The following is a 25,885-nucleotide window of genomic DNA, read 5'->3' as shown; positions in this document are numbered from 1 at the left end:
AAAAGCCTAACACATACAAGTGATTCTTGTGGAAATTAAAATCTTTATTCATTAAATAACTTTAAGCATTTATCTTGTGTAAAACAATTCTAGTTATTGTTTAGTTTTCAAATTCTGTTTAAAAGCATATATTTCCTAAAAATATTTTAGAACTTGGATTTTACACTAATTTAACCTGGCCTTTACCTCTAATTTATTTGAGGTAATAAGATTATACTGTAACCAATATTCTTTTAGAGTAAATAAACTATTATTAAAGCAACATTGAGAGATTGCTTCTGGAATGATGGTGTGGGAAGTTCTTTGGACCCTTTGCCCAGTGAAACAATCATAACTGGTAAATCTGTAAAAAAAAGAAAGTTTAAAATTTCTGGGAATTATCCTAAGGGAATTAGCAAATGAAGAAATATCTATTCAAGATCGTAAGAACAGTGAGAATCTGTGGCATTTGAGCCACAACTCTCCTTCCTTTCTCTTTCCCTGGTTCAGCAGGATAGAAGCTCCACCCAGGCATGTGCAGCCAAGAATCAGGGTCCCTCTGCCCTCAGCTCCCAGAATAGAGCCATGCTGTTTTCCCAGGAGGAGCAGGCCACTAGTTTTTGTCATTCCCTCACCAGCTTGTGATGCAGAAGCCCCGTTCCGGAACCGGTGAAAGTGGCTAAGAGTTATGGGCTGTCTTCCTCTGACCACCCCCAGCCCCAACCTGTAGGGTGTAAACTCTGTTCTACCCAGGGCAGGCTGGGTAATACTGGGGCCTTGGCCTCTCTTGCCCCAGCTTGCTCATAGAGTGGGGGTTCCATGTTGAGAGAGGCAAGCTGAAAGGCCAGAAGTTACTCACCCTGTCCAGCACTCTTCTTGTAAAGTGAGGGTATTACTTGGAGGAAAGTGGACCACTCTTTGCCCTCACCTCTGCTGCAGTGGTACAGAGTGTTTACCCAGGGGCAGGGCAGGCTGTAATAAGAGCTCTGAAGCTCTTCCCAAGGAAACGGACTCATTTTGGAATAGAGTATTTGGAAGTTCAAAAGTAAGGGTGCTTTCAAAAATAAGGTTACTTTAGTGATAAACAATCAAGAAGAGGCTAATAGCTCCATGAGAACAGTAAGTTAAACTAGCCCAGGTTAAAGTTTACTAGAGAGAACCACAGAATGAGACAGCTAAGTAGAGCCCTCATGGGTTCATAATACATCTAAGACTGGCCTCAAAGACTAATTACTAACTACCCCTGTAAAGACATCTGACTTTAATTTGGTCATGCCTTGGAGCAATTTATCCCCCAAAGCATTGTTGAAAATAATAGAGCAGTCATCTGGCAGTTAGTGGAGCCCATCAGCTGGGTGTGATACCAAACGAGTCAGTTGAACACATTAGGGAGAGAGGGCCCTGTTCAAACCACTGCCATCCAGGGTGCAGCTTGCCCAAGGCTGCACCCTCTGAGGAGCAACATTAGAGGCTGCACAATGTGGAAGAAATAGACTTAACTGAAATAGTTTAGCCAAGTCGTTAAATTAATTAACAAGTTAATAACAAGCTCTGAAGGGAAGGGTGATTAGTATCCAGAGCTACTACAATATATTGTCTAAAATGCCCAGTTATCAGCAGAAAATTATAAGACATGACAGAAACAGAAGAGTGTGACCCACAGATAAGAAAAAGAAAACAAAACTGGCAACAGAAACTGCCTTTCAGAGGATTTAATAATAGACCGAGGCTTCAAAGCAGCTATTATGTGTTCAAAGAACTAAAGGAAACATTGCTTATAGAAGTAAAGGAAAATACGATGACAGTGACTCAAGAAGTAGAGAAAAATCAATAAATAGAAAACAAAAAATACCAACTAAACAGGAATTCGGGAGCTCAAAGTACAATAACTGCAATGAAGAATTTTCTAGAGGGTCTCAACAGTAGATTTGAACTCGCAAAGGAAAGAATCAAAAAGGTTGAAGATCTCTCTATTCCATCTATCTATGAATATCTGTCTGAAGAACAGAGAATGGGTGAAGGAAAGAACAAAGAATGAAGAGCCTCAGAGAAACATGGGATATCATCAAGTAACTGGAGGACCAGAACGAGAGGAGAGAAAAGCAGAAAAAAATAACCGAAGGAATAAGACTTTGATGAAAATCATTACACATCTAAGAAGTTCAGCCAACTCCAAATAGGCTATAAATGCAGAGAGATCTTAGTAAAGTGCATTTAAAGATTAAATAAATTTAGATGTGAATTGTTTGTCTAATTTTTATAGTGGTCATCTTCTACATTTGGAAAAGTCTTCATCTTTTTCTCCTTCGTGGCCTAGAGAATAGATCTGCTTATATAATTCCTTTCATACACAGGGATATCATAATGTAGATGAAGCTAGCAGTTATGAAATTTTAAATGTCATTATCTCATGAACATAAAATATTAAAAATCTGTTAATCCAACTTGCAGATTTTGTTATATTAAAACATGGTTGCTTATCAAATACCAGCTTGGGTAAAGAGAATAACAGTTCCTTTGTTCGTATTTAACATAATGTTTTTTGATTTCAGGAAGCTGTACCCGTACCTAATAGACGCCCTGATGCTGTACTTACAGATATCACCTCACTTAATCAGGTAAGATTATATTTTTGAAAAGTGAGAAATCCACCTGACTGCTGACACTTTTTAATTTATAACTCTTGACACCTTATAATTTTGTGAATCCAAAAGAAGTGCCTGTGTCCTTCAACATAAAAAAAATGAAATACTTCTGTGGTTGGAATTTGTTCCTTCTAAATTTTTATGTATCAAATTTTCCTCCACTAGATATCAAAAGATAATATAAAGTGGTTTTTCATTAGTCTGTTCAGAAAGCATCGTACTTCGTTGGCAATGGAATGCTTGCCTTAGGGAGACTGCCTTGCCAGTAGTGAAGAATTTCATGATAGCTTTAGAGAACAGGATAGGGAGAAGAAAAAGGCACATTTTAGTCACCCCTTCCTCTGTTGGGAAAGAAAGTTGAGCCTCATTGCTTGGAATCAGATTATATTGTGCTAACTTTAGCAGCCAGGCAAAGTAAAACATCTTTGAAGGGGTAGGTGATTTAATCTCTTTTGTTTGACATAAATGATTTATTGTCTGATGGTGGATATAAAATGCCCTATCAGGTAACAAATTCTGTGAGCATGTAAAAATTTATTTAAGAAACAAGAGGTGGCCCTGGCCAGGTGGCTCAGTTGACTGGAGTGTCGTCCCATACACCAAAAGGTGGCAGATTTGATTCCTGGTCAGGGCACATACCCAGGTTGTGGGTTTGATCCCTGGTTGTGGAGCACATGGGAGGCAACCAGTTGATGTTTCTCTCTCACATAGAGGTTTCCTTTTCTCTCTCTCTCCCTCTCTCTAAAAAATCAGTGAACAGGCATATCCTCAGGTGAGGATTAAAAAAAAAAAAAGAAACAAAAGGTAGCTATAAAGATGAGCAAAACAACTTTGTTTTTGAGAGATGAGACTTCAAGACCCTTCTCTAAGTGGCCAGGAGACTAACTATGCAGAGATAGAATAGAATGCACAAAGCTCTGATGTTATGCTGTGAGTGAGCATGTAATGACAGCACATTATTTATAAAGCTCACTACTTTTTGATGCTAGTTTTGATATGAGAACTTCTGCAGGGCTTATGCTGGCAAATATAAATATAATTTCATGAACCAGAAAGAATTAAGGTTGGTACATATATATTGTATTTTTTTCTGCACTATATAATCAGATGATGGAAAGAACAATACTCTTTTCTTCAGCTTAGTTTTTGCTTTTAAATATTTTTCCAAATCCTGCTACCAATTTCTTAAGAATGCATCTCTATTTATATTCAGTTAAAGCTTTATAATGAAATTGATTTTTTTAGGGCACTAAAGAACAGAAAAGGCTTCATGGTTTCATGGTGCAGAAAAACCACCAATACTCTTTTATTATTCTTGAGTTACTGAAATAAAATGTTTTTTGTTGTTTTTTTAAATCCTCACCTGAGGATATTTTTTCCATTGCTTTTCAGAGAGAGTGGAAGGAGGAGAGAGAGAGAAACCTTGATGTAAGAGAGACACATTGATTGATTGCCCCCCGCACGCGCCTCAACAGGGATCAGGGATTGAACCTGCAACCCAGATATGTGCCCTTGATCAGAACTGAACCTGAGACCCATCAGTCTGCGGGCCAGCGACCCAGCCACTAAGCCAAACTGGCTAGGGCAAATGTATTTGCTATAGATAAGAAAAACTAAATAGTTTCCAAGGCTTGAATTTCTACACACAGTAGTAGAGAAATTTTTTTTCTTTTACCTTTTCAGACGAATAGAACTTTTTGTTAGGTTTTAGCAGAATTGAGTGTTTTGCTGCTTGAAAAATACTAAATTAACATATATTTTTTGTGTAAATAATGAGCTCTCATCACTTGACACAGATTCCTTACCATTTTGTCTCTTATGATCATTCGAGAATATGATGAAAACTATGTACTATTTCTTCAAAAAACATTTTGCATAAAACTGCATAAATTTCAGAGGATTTGTGGGTTTTAAAACTGGATCTGTGCTGTAGGAGATACAAATCAAGTAGAAGAAATGTAATCTGTCAAGGAGCTGAAAGGACACTCGATGTAGATATCTGAATAACTAGGCCACCTGTTCCAAGCAATGAATGATTAAATACAAGGCCTTGAATTGTAGAGCAAGTGCTGTAGGCATTCAGAGAAGGGGCACTCATTAGGGATGATATACAGAAGGTTTGCTAGGAAAGATGGGGCTTAGCTGAACTAAAGTGCTGTATAGATGTTCTCCGTTACAGAGATGTAGGGCTTGCAGTGTGGCCAGGAAGGGGACAAGAAGTAATGATAGCAGACGAAGAGAGAGCATGATGTATACAAGTAAGAATTAGAGTCTTTACGTTGGGGAGCAGTGGCAGGTGATTGTGGATGGGCAGATCTTTAAGGAGAAGTGGAAATAAGAGGATTATGCCATTAGAGATGAAACTTTGTGCTAGGTATTTAAATAAGTACTGTCACCCTGGCTGGCGTGGCTCAGTGGTTAGAGCATCGGATTGCACACTGGAGGGTCTTGGGTTGGATTACTGGTCAAGGGCATGTACCTGGGTTGCAGGTTCAAGCCCTGGCCCCGGTCAGGGTAGGTACGGGAGGCAACCAATCCGTGTGTCTCTCATATTGATATTTCTCTCTCTCTCCTTTCTCTCCCCACTTCCACTCTCTCTAAAAATCGATGGAAAAAATATTCTTAGGTGAGGATTAACAACAACAACAACAAATGTACTGTAACTTTTTAATCAGTAAGGAAACTAGCAACCATATTTTTAGCTCTACTAGTGCCACTTCTGGGATATTATATTTATTCTTTAGGAGAAGCTCTTCATTTTCAAGCTGGTCTGCGACTACATGTGTATTTTATAGTTTTTCATAATAAATAGAAAATTCATCTCCAATAATCTAGACAGAACCAAGAATAGGTATGAGAAGTTAGGCCTTTTATTTGGGAAGAATAAAAACAAGTATCTGTAGTTTGCCCAGATAAATATGCTACTTATTCTAACAATTAGTATTTTAGTTATTTATTAAGTAAAGTTATTATTATTATGGTTATAGTAGTACTATAAGTGTTCTGGCTATACTATAATAATGTTATGACATTTTATTATGGTTATACTGTACACTAAAGTACAATTATTAAATTACCATGTTTATTCTAAGTACTACCTTTTTGGGCTTGTTTTGTTTTGAAACAATTATTCATTATTTGTCACCACTGTGGATTGACTGGGTGGTCCTTCTACTATGGTGTTTGCTGTCACTCATGTAGCTGTTCTCAGATGGTGGCCGGCCAGGCCAGAAGGTCCAAGGTGGCTTTTTTTACAAGTCTAGGGTCTTGGTGCTGACTGTTGGCTGGGTGTCTGATCTTTTCACATCGTGTCTCATCTTCCAGGGACTTTCTGTATGACCACCAAGGGAACCGCTGTTTAGATTTCTGGAGCTCTTTTCTGTGTAGCTTCCTCTTCATACGTACACATTCAGGTTGCACTATCTCTCTCATTCAGTGGGGCTGTTTTACTAAGTTTGGGTTTCATTCCTTGTACCGTCATCTGGAAAGTGCCATCAGGCAGAGAGAGCTGTGGTAACTGTAGAGGTCATCTCTTTTGTTTCGCTTGCACCAAGAACCATACTACTGCGCTGCCTACTGTGCATTGTCTAAGAACAGTGTCTCCCTTCCCCCTAAAACAAATTATTTTCTAGTTGTTTAAGTGGAAGAGTAAGTCCATTCCTGGAATTCTATCATGGCCAGAAATGGAAGTCCTATACCTCTTTATGTACTGTTAATGCTTAATTTTCTTATTTATTACTATCTAGTTTTTTAGTTTTATTGCTTTCTGCTTTTTTTCTGCTTGTCCTTTGCTTTCTATTTGTTTCCTATATAACAGTTAAAGAGCCTATTTTATTTTTTTTGTTTTTGTCTCCCTTATTGTTCCCATTTTTTGTGATGCATTAATTTTACTCTTTCAGAACATTTAACGTTTATTTATTATACTTTCACTTTATTCCTCATCTTCGTTTTAGTCTTAGATTTGCAATTGAACATAATTCCTTTGCCAGAGGTTCCCCTATCATCTCCAGGTTGGATAAAGATGCTCCTGTGCTAGATTTCCCCAAGAAGGGCTCATGTGTAGTATTCCTTTGATTCCTTTGTATTTAAAACTGTCTTCCTATACCTTAAATACTTGAAGGGCAGCTTGGTTGGATATGAAATCTTGATTTTTATTTTTTTTCAAAAATGTTCCATTGTTGCCTTGCTTTATTTGTTGCTTTCGAGGAGTTTGATGCCACTCTAATGCCCTTTCTCTAAGTTATTTGATCTTTATCCTTGAGGCCCTTAGGATGGAGAATATATATATATATAATCTTTAAAATCTAATAATTTTACTAGGATAGGTCTCAGTGTTGTTCATGCCAGGTCAGTTTTCCAATGTAGCTGGTGGGCCTTATGTATATTTAGATTTTTTTTTAATTTTTAAAAGCTTTCTAGGATTATGACTTTAAGTATTAGTTCTCATATTTGATAATTATTGATTAGATTTAGTTATTTTTTCAGGACATATAAAGGGAAAAATATTGAGTCATTGAAAAAGTGAATAATTTTCATATCATATGGGGGTGATGAGGAGGGCAAAGAAAGAGCTTATTAAAAAATTGTACAAAGCATATTAAAAAGTAAATGACACTTTTCTAATGTTATTTTCTATAAATAAAATTTGTTAAAAAAGAATAATCAATAATTAAGGATAACACTACCCCCCCCCCCCAGTAATTAAGAAAGTCAAGTAGGCTGACATAGCTAGTATTTACACAACATTTTAATAGTCCTAGAAAGCTTAACGTAGCAATTGATGAGAAAGGGAAGTCTCCAGGCAGACCCAAAGGAGTCAAGTTAATGTATAGATACATTACTGAACTGTTTTGTGAATTTCTTCCCTTTGGTTGTGAAAAGTACTCTAGTTTGAACAATGCTCAATTTAAATGCTGGGAAGTATGGTGACTTTTTTTATTGTTATTTATATCTTTCTGCCAATCCTGCCTTATCTAAGTAAAGAAGTGATGTGAAAATCTAGACTAAACAGAAATGTAATCTTAATGGCAAGCTGTCAGTCTGTTTTCTTGCAGAATGAGCTGATGCTCAGGATTTAGTATATAGTATACCAGGTGAATGAAAGTTTGTGTGAAGTTTTTGCTTTGATGTTTATATGTCTAGATTGTTTTACAACCTTCAATTTAAAACACCCCATTATGAAAGTTGGCATAAATTTTGCTTGGTTAGAAGAGGCTGTAAACATTTACTTTATCTTCACTGTGTTTTAATGAGAGTAGACTGATGGATTTCTTTTTGTGAATTTATCCTTAGGCGGTGTTAACCAGTGTTATCCTCAGATGTAGCCTTGATACCCCTTCCTGTTATTTGACAGCCCTCAACTGATTTCAATGTCAGATGTTACAAAAAACATTTGATTTACAGTTCATTTTTTTTGTTAGAAATAGTTATTTATTTTAAAAAATATATATCTTTATTGATTTCATAGAGAGGAAAGGAGAGAGATAGAGAGAGAGAAACATCAATGATGAGAGAGTCATGGATCAGCTTCCTCCTGCACGACCCCGACTGGGGATTGAGCCCGCAACCCGGGCATGTGCCCTGACCGGGAATCCAACCCCAGTCGCCTGGATCCTGGGTCGACGCTCAGCCTGGCCGGGCTAGAAATAGTTATTTTTTAATCAAAGCTTCAATTAGGTACATTATAATGCTTTTCCTATACAATAACCAGCTGTATTTCCTGGTTTTCTTTTAATGTATTCTAAGAAGACACTGATGCTAATTACATTTATAATTCTTTCTGCACAGGCTGCTTTGTACCGCCTCAGTGGAGACTGGAATCCCTTACACATTGATCCTAACTTTGCTAGCTTAGCAGGTGAGTTGCTAATAATATGTACCAATGAAAAATATTAGCTCAGTTATCTAAATAAGACTTAAAGACATTGCTACTTATGACTGGTAGTTTAGGTAACATTTTAAAATAGCCCTCTCATAATACATTTAAGCAAAGGATATGGAAAGGTAGGAAATAGTGTTCAGAAAATGCTGCACTTGAGATTATGGTGAAGGAAACTCCTGCAAGTGCAAAGTCTAGGATTGGACCATGGGGCAGTGTCTGAGTTATCATGAAGGGCAAAGTCATTGGAGGAGAGAGCAAGAAACTGAAAGGTTAGGGAAAGATTATGTGCATACGTGGATATTGAAATTACTATGGATGATTTCAGGGTTACAGCCAAGGCTAAACAAAACAATGCTTTGTGTTTCCAAATCTCTAACATTCCTTTCTTGTTTTTTTCTTTCTCTGTTTATTTCATAATTTTCACACAGGAGGTATTATTTATAGAATATTTTCCACATTTTCTTAAAGTAAAAGGTATAATTCATTCTAATGCAATTTAAAGATATATTTTAGAAATCCTGAATTAATTATTCTTGTTTTTAAACATGAAATGTGTCCATATCTAGTTAAATTCTCTCTCTCTTTTTAGGTTTTAACAGGCCCATATTACATGGATTATGTACATTTGGATATTCTGCCAGGCATGTTTTACAGCAGTTTGCAGATAATGATGTGTCAAGATTCAAGGCAATTAAGGTACGCGTATATTATTGCATAATTTGAACATTAGGGGTTTTTTTCTCTCATTCTTAGAGACGAAAAGGAGTTTTAGTGACTTCTTTTAAAATAAGTACTGTACTGAAGTAATATACTTTTTTTTTTACATTGACTTAGCAATTAGCATGTTTTCTTTTTGTAGCGAAAAATACCTCTATTACACATTTATAATGAAGGATATTACATACAGTTATAATTTTAACATGTTAATTGGATTGTTTTATAAATTAATTTGGAGCATACATATATTACCGTATATGCTTTAACAAAAACTTGAGATTCACCTTAAAATTTTTTTTAAACTGTTTTGTAATTTGCCTTAATTTGATTGAAAAAAGTGACTGCATTTGAATTCTATTAAACGTGTACCTACATCAGTATGATGGTGGCATTTTGATTTTAGTTTTTGTATTTTTAAGTGGTTACGTTTTCATGCATTATAAATTACAAAGAAAACTATCCCTGAACAATGTCTTTGCAAAAGTGTAAGTCAAAAGATACACACTAAAAAAAAAAATGAAAGCTTTTATCAGTTTGTGCTCCATGTAGGAGAGAAAATGCATTTCTCTGATGTCTTACTTTGATAACAGTGATTATTCTCATGCTTTTCCTTTTATTTGAACTGTTTTGGTGGTTACCTACATAGCCCTACTTAATATAATTATGTTTCTGTTTCTTAGTTTGCCAGGATTAAACACTATTTATTGACTTTGTATTTGGAAAGACAAAGGATTAGCTTATACTAACTATATCCTTTCTCTACTTATTTTATCATATTGTTTTTATTGCTTTATAAATTTAAATATATTTTAACCTCTCTTTTCTTCTTTGTATGCTGTTTAACTTCCCTCCCAATTTTTTTCTTTACAAGTAGAAAAGTTTCATTTTAAAACATTTCGACCCCAAAACTCATTTCTTTTTAAAGGCTCGTTTTGCAAAACCTGTATATCCAGGACAAACTCTACAAACTGAGATGTGGAAGGAAGGAAATAGAATCCATTTCCAAACCAAGGTATGAATAATGTTTTCTTACCCACTTCACTGTATCCTATAATTTTGTTCCGTCTTAACATTATTTTTGTTTTTTTGTTAATTGCTCTGGATGTGAGACAGAAACCTAGAAAATTTTTGTATAATCACTTTTATTTGGAAATAAGATGCTTATGTACCTTGTTTTTTATTTTGTTTTATTTTCAATAATTGGTTCCTGTGTGTGTAGCAGTCACACATCTATTTTGAAAACACAACAATCCTGTATTTTTGGCTCAAGCAATCAAGTTGTTGTCAAAATAAAATCTTCATAAAGTTAAAAACGGGCTCTCAGAGAGATTTAAATGAAAACATGACAAAAAAATGTATTTAATTCCTTATTGAGGGAGCTTACAAGCAAGATGATAAAACTGGTTCAAAAGGCATTCTAAAATAATTTTACTGAGTTAGGGACAAAACTGGTTAAAGTCCTGAAGAATAATAAAACCATATCCTTTATGGTTATGTTTTCTACTGGACAGAAGTTGTATGTATCTTAATCACACAAAAATCCACAAATTAACATTTTATGTCAGAGTCTAAGCCTAATTTATAATAAGTGACAAGACAAATAAAAGTGTATCTCCCTGTAGAGTTAAGTAACTTTTGGGTGAGGCTGTTAGCAGTGCTCCAGTAAAATACTAAAAGGACATGCAACCATCCTTTTATTTGTAAGTTTTTAAAAGATGATTTTCGTTAAGACAGCTGACCAGGCTGATACTTTTTGGCCTGATCTTGTTGTACTACATAGATGGTTTGTGCTGAGCAGTTTAAACACCACCACTAATAATAACAGCTTTCAGTTATCGAGTACCTATAAGCAGGCTTTACCATTCTCTCTATTCATAACTCTGCATTTAATATAAAATAGTCTAGGTTCAGGTCTTCTAAATAACTTGCTGATAATCACACAGAAAGTGGTGAAGCTGGCATAGAAACTCAGATCTGCTTGGCTCAAAGCTTAGATCCCAGGGCCCTGTACCTTTTTACTGTATCATGATTTCTTTCATAAATAAATAACTTTGCAGAACTCTTCTTTCTGTGGTTGCTTTACTCCTAATTACTTCCTGCTGTGTGCAGTATCATTTTCCTTTTTGCTTTGTGCATACTATTTATTTCAGTTTTCAAATTCTTCCTGTGTTTTAGGCTTCAGTTCAAGCTCTGCCTTGCCCTTAGAGACAGTCCCTGGCTTACTCCCCTTTCCCACCCATACAAACATGCACATTGGGTTTTTCTGAAATCTTCTTGCAGTTAATGTTTGTGCTACATAGTCTGGAGCCCTCTTATTTTTCAGTTATTTTGTGTAAGTTTTACTTTTGGAATAAGATTATGAACCCAGAGTGCTGAGGACCATGACTGTATTACAGACTTTTATTTTTCCACAATTCTAGTCTGAACAGTACAGAAATCATTTCTGTGGATACAAACTCACAGGGAGAAATAATTTAAATCCAAATATAATAAATTCTTACCATTTTGATAAATCTAAGCATGTCTTCTTATCTTTTCAGTATATTTGCTATTTTCCCCCTCAGTGATTAGATGTACTCTTTTCCTATAAGTTGTATATAAGATTCCTCCCTCCTTGCCTCCTTCCCTCCTTTCCTTCTTCCCTCCCTCCCCCCTCCTTCCCTCTCTTCCTTCCTTCATTTTGTATTTTAAGAACATCTTAAACTAATGTTTGAAATGATATGTTTGTAATTTACTAAAGCATATTTTGTTTATAAATTCTCTTTTCCATGCCTTTCACTGTATATAATTTGAAATAAAATGAGCAAATTGAAAGATCTTTTTTCTGAAGTATGATGTGAAGTAGTCAAAGGATAATGATCCTGATTGTTAAAATCAGTTTTAATGCTACCTTAATTTTTAGACACTCTTCTGTACATTTGTAGTGATACCATAATTTTATGAAAGAATAGCCATTGGAATAATTTTAGATAAAGTATTAGGAATTAGAATTTGAATTCCTTTAATAAGAGTATTTTGATAAAAGGCTATTTAAGCATTTAGTTTGTGCTATGTACACTTTCTATTTGAATTAAGAACTAGAATAAATACTTTTAAAAAACCAGTATTAACAGAAAAAACATCCTTTGATTACCACTACCTCATGTGGCTATTGTGCCATGCCTTCTACTACTTAAGAATTCAGTAATTTTCACTTTGGCTCCCATTAGACACACAGTTGTGTGTGTTTTTTTAAAGTCCCCCAAGTACTACTGCCCAGGCTGCACCCCAGATTATTTAAATTGGAATTTTTGGAGATGGGACCTAGTCATACATATTTTTTAAAGTGCTCCAGTTGATTCTACAGTTAGGTTAATAACAATTGTATTAAATCAGTAAGACTTCATGTTTATTCATCTTGATACTTAGTTTATGAGCTTTTTATTTGATTTGGAGTATTATTTTCTCTCATATGAGAAAAAAATGTAAATTTCTTTTAAATGACTTTATTCTGTTTCACATGAAGTTGTGTTTTCATTGGAGTTATCAGAGAGAATTGGTTTATTTTTCCTTTTGTATCCCTTATAAGACCCAAGAAACCGGAGACATCGTCATTTCAAATGCTTATGTGGATCTTGTGCCAACATCTGATGTTTTGGCCAAGACACCTTCTGAGGTAGGTTATAAAACTGGTATCCAACTCATTTCCTAATTTCTGAATTTCAGTTAGGATTACTCTAAGAATGTCCAGTCTACCTTAGAAAATTAAGGTTCTTAATTCAAAACTACTTAGAATAAAAAGAGTATTTTGACAACATACAGATTTTTAAAATACTTTTTGGAGGGGATACTGGGGTGTCTTTCAAGAGAAAATAATTAAATTTCCAGTGTTAGAGTACCTAAATCAGTTGTTTAATGAGAAATAACAAGCAAGCAATATGTGGGAGAAAAATAAATGAAAAAGTTAAATATCCTGAACCTTTTCTTGATTTAAAGCTTTGTATAAATACAAAGATATAAAAACAATAGCGTGTATTATTTATAAAAACATTTTTTATGTGAGAGAGAAACATTGATCAGTTGCCTCCCCCATATGCCCTGACTGGTAATCGAACCCACAACCTTTTGGTGTATGGAAGACGCTCTAACCAAATGAGCTACACTGGCCAGGGCAAAACATTTTAGTTATTCTCTGTTAACATGCCGAGGCTTTTAATAAAAACGTCTCTGTTCTCTGTCTCCAAAATATTAACTTTGTGATGTTGAGGTTTTCATACCTTTACCTTATGACCTTAAATGGCCGAAGATTAAAATCTTCAAGAAGACTCTAAGATCAAAAACTTATGAAGTTTAAGAGCTAGGAGAAATTCAGTTTTCATATAATTAGTCCCATTTTACAAATAAATAAGACCCCACAAGTTGATCGATTTGTCCAGCATCTTCCTATTGAAGTTAGTTAGGATATAGGTTGTTTGGTTCCTAATTTACTTTTAAACTATTATTTCTGAATGCTGATAAAAGTAAAAACCTCTTATTAAGAGGGCTGAGGTTCTGGATGACACGAATAAATACAAGGAAAGTGTGAAAGAAGTCAGTTGTAAAAAACACACAAAACATACTGGTTTACCTTATTTAGATGTAGATTTTGGAAAAACTACCTTATCACACAAGTATTTTGTAATTATTTTTCCCCTTGACTCATTTTTACGTAACTTTTAAAATTAGATTTTCTCTTTTTCTTAGGGAGAGGATCTTTCGAGTACCTTGGTATTTGAGGAAATAGGTCGCCGTCTTAAGGATGTCGGGCACAAGGTGGTAAAGAAAGTAAATGCTATATTTGAGTGGCATATCACTAAAGGTGGAAGTACTGCAGCTAAGTGGAGTAAGTTATATCCCTGATTTTATAATATTCTAAGGTAACGCTTAGTAAACAGAGATGAAGTATCCTTATTATAGTTAAAACCTGCCTCTTTGAAAGTAGGTAAATCCTATCTTCTTAGGTCAGTTATTTTTCATGAGAATAGCAGGCTTCAGGTACCCAAAGACATGTATGTTTTTTAGAGATGTAGGGAATCAGTTAAAATGAAAATATCTGTTTTAAAGATCCTATTGTAACACCTGAGTTAGTACTTTTAAACAGTCATCTTAGTTGTATTCTTCTTTTAGTAATCTTCATATTTCTCTTAAACATAAAGCAGGTTTATCAGGTCAAATGGAATATTTTTGTCATTATATTTTGACAATTTTAAAATCGTTTTTTTCATTCCAAGACATTAGTAATTTGCATTATTACCTTAATGATCGGATTGTTGTTTAAGGGTGCCTGTTTAAATGCCTTGAAAATCAAATTATTTCTCATTACAACCGAAGATCACTATCAATGTGCATTTAGACCAAAAATTAAAGTGCACCTCTAAATCAGCTGAAACTTTTGAAATAATCTTCTATTACGTATTCCTGAAAAACATTTTGAAGTTTCGTTCAGTTGATTTTGGTTCAGTACAAACACCTGTCTTTTTAATATAACAGTTGCTGTTTCTTTTAGGCAGTGTATGTTCACTGTATAAATTTGGTATAGAAAGGTGTAAAGGAAAAAATGACGTATAATCCTACCCACAGTTAACACTGTGATGTTCGTTTTTCTGGAAGACATTCGTGCTTATAGGGTGTTAATCCAGAAGGGCTATAAAGGAAGGCAAAAATGTAATATGTATTTGGTCCCTCAAGTTTAGAAGTGCCTAATAGTTTTCTAAATAACTTCATAGATTAACACTGTATATGTAGGTGTAACTACTTCCCTTCCTTTCTTCTTTCTGTCCTTCCCTTTTTCTTTCTGAGTTTCCATGATGGAATTCAGTTTTATCCCAACGGGTGACAGTGTGTTGGAAGCTGAGTTGTAAAGATAAAGCACAGGACTTCCGAAGATGTTGGTGAAGAAGAGAAGTGAGATCTGTGGGAGTGAGCAAGGGCGCTGGGACTGTGGCTTGCCGTGGGCAGAGTAGAACTCGGAGGGATTTGGACAGTCTACAAGCGACTCACTCTTGGAAGACAGTTTCAATAACCAGCTAAGATGATTCCCTAATCTTGGTGACACTTTCCTTGTAGGCAATATTAGAAAATGTGCTTACATTGAAAAGTTACTTTGAATTAACTTAGAAAAGGGCTTTTCCCTTATATTTCCACTGGAAAAATGGGAATATTGGAATCCTGTTAACAAGTACTTATTATTGGTGCCTAGTGGCTTATGTTTGTTTTATCACCTCTTCATCAGGTGCTTATTTATCAAAGTTAACAGTGAAATTAGATCTTAAAGCTTTCTCTGAAAGAATTCACTGTTCCCCTTGATTACTGCCGCCTGTTATTTGATTGGTTCCTCAGCTGTGCAACTATTTTCAGTTCTGTTTGTTGTATTCTTGCATCTTTGTGTCACGGAGTTAAGTCACAGCTGGCAGCAGTAGAAACTATTTAGGTCTTTTGGCTTTTGGTATCTTAGGTGATTCCATGTTGGCATCTCTGTATCTTGGCACCTAGTGACATAAAATTGATGATTGAATGCTTTGATTTCTGAAGTGCCTTTTATTTTTTTACAAGCAGTTTTAAAAATGTTTTGCTAAACACTTCATTACCAAATATTTTATATGTTAAATTGCTGTTAGTTTTCCCAGCCTTGTTCACATGTTGGCAGACCTGAACCTGGTGACAGAGAACAGGGCTAAGCTGCTCGGTTTACCTTGGTTGGGCTGAAGTGTCACTGGAGCTGCATAAGTGACTGACCTTGAGCAAGTCTAGGAACAAGGGGTTTAGGCTCAGTGGCCTGGAAGGGTCCGTCCCACCCAAAGATCCCGGACCATGCCCGTCTTCCCTGTTCCCTCCCTCCCCCTGCCATCCAGTTAACACCAGCCGCCAATCTCCGGGCAGAGTACGTGTGTGTTGTGGGGAACAGAGAGCCTTTGGAAACCAAATTAGTGTGACTCTAGGGAGAATGAGTAAAGTGCTGGGGCCAGTGCAGGGCTCAGGTGGTTTGGGCTTCGGAGGAGTTGGAGTCGGAGTCGGAACTGTGTCTCTGCAGGCGAGGCCTCTCGGAGGCCTGTTGGTCACCTAGGAGCTGGGAACTGCCTGGGCAGGAGCCACTGTGGCCTCTGCGTCGCCAGGCTGAGAGGATCTGAGAGAGGCTGGAGAGCCCTTCCCTTTTCCCTATGGGCCAAGAGTGTATGTGTGACGGGAGATGTAGGCCCTTGTCTGCGTGAGAAAGCAGAGGAGGGCCTCAGTGAGGTGTTTTGGGAAAGGAAGCTGTGTCTTGGAGTACTCACTGGCAACTTCTTATTCTACCTCTGGAGACAATGTTTTGATTATGAAGTACTGTTTTAGAATTATTAAAAACATGATCCACAGGTAGTGCTTCCTTAAGTAGTTGAGGTCAAAATAGAAACCTATCTTACTCATTTCACCATTAATACTTGTTAGAATATCAAGAATATGGCGACTTTTGTCTATGTCTTTTTTTATTACTCCAAAATGTAACTGAATGCCTGGACGTGTTTGAACACTTTTTTTTGGTATGCCTTCAGGTGCTTTACCCTTTTGAATAAAGGTTTTCCTTTGGCTTTTTATTTTTCTAGGGATTCTTGGATTAGGTTGGAAGGGTAAAAATGAACACCAGATGGAGAGACAATCTTCTGAGTTTCCTTTGAACAGAGCCTGTTGCTCACTATAGTTACCTTACTGTATTATGATAATTTCTAATTATATGTCTCCTCCCACTTGACCTTGGGTTTAACACTAAGAAAGAGCTTCGGGTTGATTTATTGCCAGCTTCTAGTGTGGTCTATGACACATAGTAGCCTGATTCTGTATATGTTGAAGAGCTGCTAAGAGCCATGTAGAATGCACAGTTCTAGATGGAATCAGATGCCTGCCTTTTTTTAAAAGTGCTGAAATTGGTGCCTTTTCTTCTTTTAAAACAATCAGCTTATTGTATGGATAGTAATATGTATTTTCTGTTTAGTATGAGGGGAATTGTTCAGGAATAATATGGTACAATTGAAACATTTTATAAGTAAGCAATATATTTTATGATACTTATTACTATTAATTTCTGAGACCAGCCAAAAGTTGTCTTCGTAAACCTTTTGGATCTCATTCTATTCTAAGCAACAGTAAAAATCGAGAGGAATGAAAGATGACAGGAAGGCATAAAGAAGATTAAAGAATCAGATGCTTTATGTGGCCTATAGAATAGTCTGCTCCTGAAAATTAAAACACAGTTGCTTTTATCTGCAATTCCAGAGACTGGAAGCTCTAAAAATGGCAAGTTTTTTCTCTCGTAACTCATTGGTGGCAAAACCTGACCTAAACTTATATGATGCAACTGATTGTCCCTGTCTCACCTAGTTACTCAAATAGAGAAATCATGTATTTGTTTATAGAGTGTTGCAGCCCTGAAGGCCTTTCATAATATGTAATGCATGCTTTATGAACCGTATTTTCTTCCTAAATCTGAAAAATTCTGAATTCTTAAACACATCTGTCCCGAAGGAGTTTAAATAAGGAATATACTGTTCATATATAGTACAAATAATTCTGATAGAACAGAAGTGATAAGAGACATGGGAAAGGTGCTGTTGGCTTTCACAGATGGGAGGATTGGTTCATTCAACAAATGTTTGAGTATTTACTGTGTGCCAAGTTCTCTGCTGGGTTGTGGATTACAAATATGAAAAGATAGGATGTCTTTCTTTGGTCTACAGAAGTCAGTATTAGAGGTAGTGTATCAGGGAAGTTTAAAATATTGGAGTTAGGGAGACAAGCGTTGTTGCACTGCAGGTTAAGAGGAAGACCTATATTAAGATGATGGCAGTAATGGAGAGGAAAGGGCCTGTGTGGCTCTATTGCTAAGATAGAATTGATTGACTTAGCTACTGATAATTCCTGAAAAACAAGAGGAATGAGAAAGAGACAGCTAATGAAGAAGTGTTGAGCCTGTGTGACTGAGGATGTTGACTCCGTTACTAGAAGTGTGAAACATGGGAGAGCAGAGAAGTTTAGGAGAAGATGATAAGCTGTGGTGCCAGAATGGTAGCAGACCGAGATCTGGACTAGGTTGTGGGAACTGCGGGCCTGGAATGTAGGGATAAGTTCACAGGCCAGATACAGAGTAGGAAACCGTGTTCGTGGGGCTATTAGTTGGAACTCAGAGCATTAGCTTTGCTGCTCTGCTTCATGGCATGCAGGAAGGAATTAAAGGAAATCTTTGTTGGTCCTGCAAGCTTATCTGCTATTCATGGTTTATAGAATAATGACTCCAGTATTTCCATTTGTCTCTAAATAAAGCGAGCATCTTAGAATTTGACCAACCAATTTTAAGTAAGCAATTTGTTGTAACTCTAGGCATGAATATTACCCCATGTTCCCAAATAAGATTTGTTTATTGTGTGATTATGTTTAATAGCTATGAAATGGAAACTTTTGACAAAGACAGATTTGTTTTCATGTAATAATGATACACTGTTACTGAGTAAAAAATATGTTTTGTTTTCCTTAGGATGATAGGTTTAAGCTGGTTGGCGTTGAGCAATTTGGTTGCTTTTCTCCTAAAGGAAATTTAGTTTCCTTGTACATATTTGTAATCTTTTCCATGATAGGAACATAATTGAATTTTGTATTTATATAGCAAGATTATGAAAATACTATGCATTATTGCTTAAATAATGTTAGTTAAGTAATAAAGTGAGTTGACTTTTTAAAAATGTGTACTGTAACTAATTGTGTAGAGCTAAGTCTACCTATCCGGGCTAAATCCAGGCATCCATTATGTTCTATGTAACAATGACTGGATGTTAGAGGTGTTTGTATTTTGCATGTTAGAAGTCATGTTTTGGATCTTGGAAATTTGCCAGGATGTGGAAGAATATGTACAGTTTGAGCAGCTGCCATTCTTTTAAGATCAGAAAACATTCGTGGTTGAGGATGCCATTTGATCATTAGAGCCTGTTAGCTCCTGGGTAGCTGCTCATCTTCAAACCAGTTTACACTTGAGGGTTTCTCAGCTTGTATATGAACAAAATCTTACAGGTGTTGGTCGCATATTTAGGATTGGGATCCAAATGGTGCCTCATGTGTTTATAGAAAAGACTTGAGAGATGATCTTTGGAAAGAAGATGCTGCCCAGTCTGGGATGGGAACCTGTTTGTTAGAGAGACGCCTGCTTCGGGTTACTCTCTCTCCCCTTAGCAAGAGCGGCTGCTTCCCTCTTACCAGCGCAGCCCTGACTGTTCGCCCACGTGCATTTACACACAGAATTACTCAAAACTACCACGGCTTTCCATTTTGCTGTGTGTGATTCATTTTAATCGTATCTTCTTATAGTTTTTTATTTTGAAATAATTTCAGGCTTACGGAAACGTTTCAGGAATAGTACAGAGACATGGATCTGTTCTTCACCCGGCTTCTTCACATCAACATTTTATTTCCTTTCCTTTACTGTTTTCTTTATTAATATTTATTATTGTTTTTCTGAAGCATTTGAAAGTAACTTGCAGACATGATGTCTCTTCATCCCTGAATAGTATAGTAGCACCTCCTAAGAGTACTTTCTCTTATCTATGCATGGACTAATGATCAACATCAGGAAATTAACATTGATGCAGTATTATTTAATCTACAGGTTTTAGTAATACTTCACCAATTGTCCCAGTAATGTCCTTTAGGGCAAAAGAGTAATAGTAGTAATAACAACAATAATATAAATGAAGAAAGAAAAAGTAAGAGCTGCTTGGGTCCGATTTAGGATCACATAGTGCACCGGTTGTTAGGTCCCTTAGTCTCCTGTAACCGGGAGGCTTCCCTAGTCGGTTTTTATTTTTAATGACATTGACAGATTTGCAGATCAGAGGCCACTTATGTTGTAGAATGTTCCTCAGTTTGTGTATTATTTGGTGTTTCTTCAGGATTATTAGAATTTATTAAGTTGTGGCAGGAATAGCACAAAAGTGTTGTGTCCTCCTTGATGGGATTTAAAAAGAAATCTTTACTTTTATCCTAAGTTTTTTGTTGTCATTATTTTTATAAATATGCTTCTTCCAGGTGCTTTTTAGTCACCCATTTAACAAAGTTGCTAAGTGCTTTCCATTCAAGCAAGCATAGGGGATACAGACTAGGCGATCTTGTTTCAGCAAAGAATTTATCATCTTAAGGGGAGAAGGCATCCGCAAAAGCAACTTCTTTCTCCCATGCTGTCTCTTTGTGATTTGTAAGGTATATGTTCTAAGACCTTTAGAGATCCCCAAATTTCCATATACCATGTGCCCATCTAACACCTCTCCCTCCCCTATTAAATGCTGTAAAGTGTAACTGAAATTTAATGGACTCTTGTAGAGCCTTAATGATTATATAAACACAGAGCTAACGTCATTTATAAAGCTTTTAAAATAAACTATTACTAAAATGAAATATATACAATCTGTTTCTTCATTTTAAGATTAGCAGTGGCCTTCAGGCCTCTGTAAACTCAGGGCCATGGTGGTAGATGATGGTTCTGCCACATGAGCCAAGCTGTAGACTGCGACCTGAGCCACTGAGAACTGAAAGTTCCACTTCTTTACCCAAATTTCTCTATCCTGCTAAGAACCGTCCCTCTCTTAGTGCTCTTTTCTTTTACCAGTTTCTAGGTTTCCACCAAAGAAAGTTTGATTGCTTTACCAGAGTCATGGCTGTGAAGTAGCAGGTTAAACCAGGTCAGCGAGAGGGCAGGTGGACAGCAGAGCCTTCTTAGCCAAGAGACTTGCTCCCGCTCTTTAGCAGTAAGATGGGCGCGGTGCAGCGTTCCTCCTGAGCTAGACTGGCCTGCGCAGCGGGCCTTAGAAATGCCAGTGAGGAGTTCAGCCGTGGTGGTTGTCCCTGAATGCCAGAGGTTTGCTTTCCTTTAGTCTTTCCTTTCTCCCTTTCTCACTGCCCCTCCTCTCTTTCTGCCTTCTTCCCTCTTTTTCTCTTTCTTTCTTTTTAACTCTAGTACAGATAATACGTGAAAACACAGTCATAATATGTGAGTTTCAGTAAGAACAGAGCCTTTGCTCTTCATGCTTCACTGGTGTAAGTACCTTGCATATTGTCTGCCACCCACAGTGGAGACAGTGGAGTGAGTGAGTGGAGCACACAAAGCAGAGAGGTTCCCTTCTCTTTGCCCTTTCCCTCCCCTAGGTAACCATTATCGTCAGATTATTTTTTTAGTTTAGTTGGTAGCTTTTTCTTTTGTGGAGAGTTAGAGTGATTAATTTCCCCTTTGGAGCAAGGCTTGGCCAAGCAGAATGTAGCTAAGCACTCTGGGCTTTCCTTACGTCTGTGTAGCTTTTCCTTGACCCTAAACTGGGAGTTCCCTGTGCACCTGGGGGGAGGGATGGGACTGCAGCCCCTTCACCGTAGCAGAAGCCGCCTTCAGGAGGCTGAAGCTGGGTGGGCGGCGCGGCCTGCTGGGTGAGCCGTCTCGGTCACCCAGGACACCATTAAAGCTTAGAACGTGTGACTGTGGCATAAAGCTCTGTGAGTGTTATACAGAGAGCGATGGAGGCAAATTTCTAATAATGTTTCTAGTTACCCAGCCTGGGGCACTTACTTTTCTTCAAAAACAGTTAATGGAAAAGAAGTTAATTTTAATGTTTACACACAATAATTAGGGCAGTAAATAAAATCATAAGTGTAACACAACTAATTAGAAGAATTTTTAGAATTTATGTTGACAGTCTTGATGAATTCAGGTATTTGAAAGGTGATTATAGTATGTATTCCCTTCCCCAACACACGGCTCTTTTAAAATTCAGCTTCCTTCTCTGCTGAGTATTTGAACCTAAATGCCATACCCATATAAACGTCACCAACTTAACTTCCTTATGTTATTCTACATTGGTTCACACTTAGGAGGTTGCTGTTGTGTAAACTTCTTCACTGAGGAAAAATTTGACTGTTTAGAAGAACTTAATGAAAAGGGACATCTCAAAAAATAGAGGAATAAAATTTTTTCCTAAATGGCAGGTAATATATAGTGTAGAATAAGCAGCACATTAACTTGGAGACGGTAAAAATGTCTGTATTTTAGATGGTTTATTTTACTCTGTCTTGTGAAGAAAATACGACACACAGTGGTGTTTTCTTATTTTCCCAGCTGTTGACCTGAAAAATGGCTCCGGGAAAGTGTATCGCGGCCCCGCAGAAGGCTCTGCTGATGTTACAATCACACTGTCAGATGAGGATTTCATTGACGTGGTCCTGGGCAAGCTTGACCCTCAGAAGGTAACATTCTTCAAATGTTCGTTTATTCATCATCGTTCTTCCTGTTTGACAATTGCAGTTTTCAGCTGACTTCCAAATTCTGATTTATAAGACAGAGTTCTTACAACTCTGAAGAAGATGCAGTTGATACCAATATCTGAGTTGACAGATCATGAATCTTTCTAATAGAGTTTCAACTGACACTCTTGAAAACTGAATTTTTGGTGAAATTCTTCTTTACCATATCAACAATGTAAAATCTACATCTAGACTCTTTATTATATTATGTCATTAGTTCAAAGGTGAAAAACCCTATAATATTAGTAGCTATTAAATGAAATTAGACATTCATTCCTGATATATAAGATTAAGAACTTGTCTTAAGCGTCATTGAAAACTGGCTCTAGAAGGATAGAGGATAGCACCTGGTGCCTCATTGAAGGTGAAACATTTAGAGACAGGCATTCAGTGAAAAGCATGATTAAGACGAGAGCGCCCCCTCTGACCAGGATGAGTCAGTGTTGTTCTGAAACTTTTGGCCAGTCTACAAACACACAGATTAAAGTAACTGCTGTCGCAGTTAGAATGGAGTGGAAAAGTTTGTTATTTTCAAATCGTGATTGTGTCGCTGGAAATCCCAAGAGAATCAACTGATTGGTCCTTAGAAGAGTTCAGAGAAGTGGCTGAATGCACAGTGGTTACTAAAAAATAGCTTTCACATAGCAGCAGAACAAACTAGAAGATATAATTGAAAAAAAATTGTTTATAATTACAACCTAAACTAAAAAATCCTAATGACTCCCCTCAAAAAAGAGTGTAGTACCTATTTGAAGAAAACTATACAACTTTATAAGGAACAGAGTAATTTGAATAAATGGAAAATGTTCGGTTTTTCTGAATAGAAAAACTAATTTAAAAAGCATTATAAAATAATTTTAAAAGAATTGTAAAGTAGTACAGAAAAAATATGTTCTTTGTCACCAGATAAATCTGAGTCTGAATCTTAGCTCTTCCACCTACTCTCTCAAACTTGAATTTTCTTATTGGTAAAATGAATAATTATAATAATTCCAAAGCATTATTACAATAACTAAATCCAATAATATATGTGAAGAGCTTAGTAAGTACTTGGTACTGAGTGAGTCCTCAGTTAATTCCTTCCCAGGAATTTATTTAGTACCTACTCATATTCGGGTACTAGGGGAGGCTGAACAAGACAATGCACCAATTGTGTGGAGCTTAGTCCTAGAGGTGAATGGAAAAGAAATATAATTTCAGGTATGAAGAAAAATAAGTCAGGGTAATGGATTAGAGTAATGGTTGGCAAACTTTCTGTACAGGGTCACATTGTAAAATTTTGGGCTTTGCGGGTCAGACGGTCTCTGTTGTACCCACTCAGTTCCGTCATTGTAGAGCTCAAGTAGCCATAGATATTAACGTGAACAAATGGACGCGGCTATGTTCCAGTCAAACTTTATTTACAAAAACAGGCAGCAGACTAGTCCTGGCCCACAGGCTATAGTTTGCCAGCCCCTGGATTAGAGTGTGACAGGATGGAGGAACTGTTTTAGACAGGGTTGTCCAAAATGGCCTGATAGAGACCTGAACAGTGAGGAGTGAGCCATAGGCTAAGGGAACAATGAATGCAGAGGCCGGAGGCAGGAGTAGGGTCATGTGTTAGAGTTCTGTAACTATGAGAGGCCAGTGGTAGTGAAATGGGCAGTGGGGAGAGTGGGAGGAGGTGAGATGGGAGAGTGGGCAAGGGCTAGATCACACAGGGACCTTGCAGAGCTCGGTGAGGAGTGTGATAAGGCACTGAGCTGTGGAATGACAGGCGCTCCTAGTGTTAGAACATGACAGCCTTTCACTTGGTAAGAATGAGCTTGCTGTGCTCTTACCACATGTCAGACACTAAGCTAACCACTTCACACACTGTTTCATTTCATTCATACGACAAAGCTGCGCTGTTCAGGCACCGTTGTCCTGCCCTTGTACATGAGCAGGCTGGAGCTCAGAGAGGTTGCGGAATTTGTCCACGCTCAGCTCGCTAGTACGTGGCAGGGCCTAGATTCTGACCCAGGCATTCTAATGCCGTAGCCCAGGACCTGTTCACTACTTTGTTCCACCATCTTATTTTATCCTTATATGGCTTTCTGTTCCATGAAGATGTACTAAGTAGTTTTAATCTGCTTTTAAACGTTCTGAATTTAGTATTTTAATTGTCAGGAACACAGTATAGCCTTTTATTTATATGTTCTCAAATTCATGTTTAAGAACACAGACTAAGGCTAGAAGCATAGGTTGAAGCAGAACTCCCAGGTCTGTGAGTCTAGATGAATTATTCTGTGGCTTTCTAAAATACACAAGGAGTCTTATTTTTTCTTAGCTGTCTAAAAATATCTATAATCATTAAACTATCACCGCTGGATAAAAGTTGCCTTTGTTGTCAAGAAGTAACTCAGTTGTATTCAGTCTGAACAGTGATCTTTTTTTGAATAATGATCTTTTAAAAATACAGATAAAGTGTAGCATGATCAAGTTTGGTACTCTTTTCCCTCCACTCCAGGCATTCTTCAGTGGCAGGCTGAAGGCCAGAGGGAACATCATGCTGAGCCAGAAGCTTCAGATGATTTTTAAAGAATATGCTAACCTCTGAAGGACATGCTTCATTGTTAACAAAAATAGAAGACTGTTCTCTTCACCCAGATATGCAACAATGATTCAGCAAAACTGATCAAACCTAAGATGCAGAGGAAATCGCTTAACATTTTCAGATTTCAGATAACTTTTCAGATTTTCATTTTCTACTAATTTTTCATGTTATCTTTATTTTTACAAGGAACTATAAAATAGCATGTAATTATTCTTATTAGATCTTATCTTCATAATAAAAAATTTTCATTCAAGTCTAGTCTCCATAGAATTGTGATAGTGTTTATAAGTTAAAGGAAAATTAAATGAGTCAAGGTCACTCTGATGCCTTTTGCACTTTCTGTTGTTTTCTGTTCTCTAATTTATTGAAACTCCTGTTTTAACATAAATTTTCAATACTCCTTTTTCATACTTTGCTATAGTAGGTAGTATTCTGCTTTAAGGCAAGAGGAAAGTCTTTGTGTTCCCAGATAGTTCTCTTTCTTCCTCTCTCCCCCTTTGCTAGAAATTTTTTTACATTCATCTAATGCTTATAAGTCTACCAAATACAAAACGTTCTTGCCTAATTGGTAAACTTAAATCATAAGATGGTCACTAGCAAGTACTCTCATATCATTATTTCCCCCCACATTTAGCTCGGATGAGCATGCTGAGAAAAGGCTCTTTGCTGGCTTGGCTGCAGACGTAATGAGAAGGCGGTGGGTGCTCAGGCCAGGGAGAGAGTAAGTTTCAGTCATGGAGCACAGCTGAGCAGTGTGTGTGGGTGGGTGGG

At 36.8% G+C, this 25,885-nt stretch overlaps 1 protein-coding gene across 1 annotated transcript in view; it reads left to right on the top strand.

Moving 5' to 3' along the window:
- HSD17B4 (hydroxysteroid 17-beta dehydrogenase 4) overlaps positions 1-25,367 on the top strand; it is a 67,534-nt gene extending 42,167 nt beyond the window's left edge. Inside the window, exons 17-24 of the mRNA XM_081132933.1 lie at positions 2,532-2,597; positions 8,412-8,481; positions 9,095-9,201; positions 10,148-10,234; positions 12,791-12,877; positions 13,945-14,083; positions 22,355-22,482; positions 25,028-25,367. Coding sequence (XP_080989059.1) covers positions 2,532-2,597; positions 8,412-8,481; positions 9,095-9,201; positions 10,148-10,234; positions 12,791-12,877; positions 13,945-14,083; positions 22,355-22,482; positions 25,028-25,117 — 774 coding nt within the window. The 3' untranslated portion in view covers positions 25,118-25,367. The remainder of the gene's footprint in view (positions 1-2,531; positions 2,598-8,411; positions 8,482-9,094; positions 9,202-10,147; positions 10,235-12,790; positions 12,878-13,944; positions 14,084-22,354; positions 22,483-25,027) is intronic.
- Positions 25,368-25,885: the final 518 nt, after the last annotated feature.

This window comes from Miniopterus schreibersii (genome assembly GCF_964146895.1).
Source record: "Miniopterus schreibersii genome assembly, chromosome: 3".
In the NCBI taxonomy this organism is placed as follows: Eukaryota; Metazoa; Chordata; class Mammalia; order Chiroptera; family Miniopteridae; genus Miniopterus; species Miniopterus schreibersii.
This window is presented reverse-complemented; position numbering and strand designations above follow the sequence as displayed.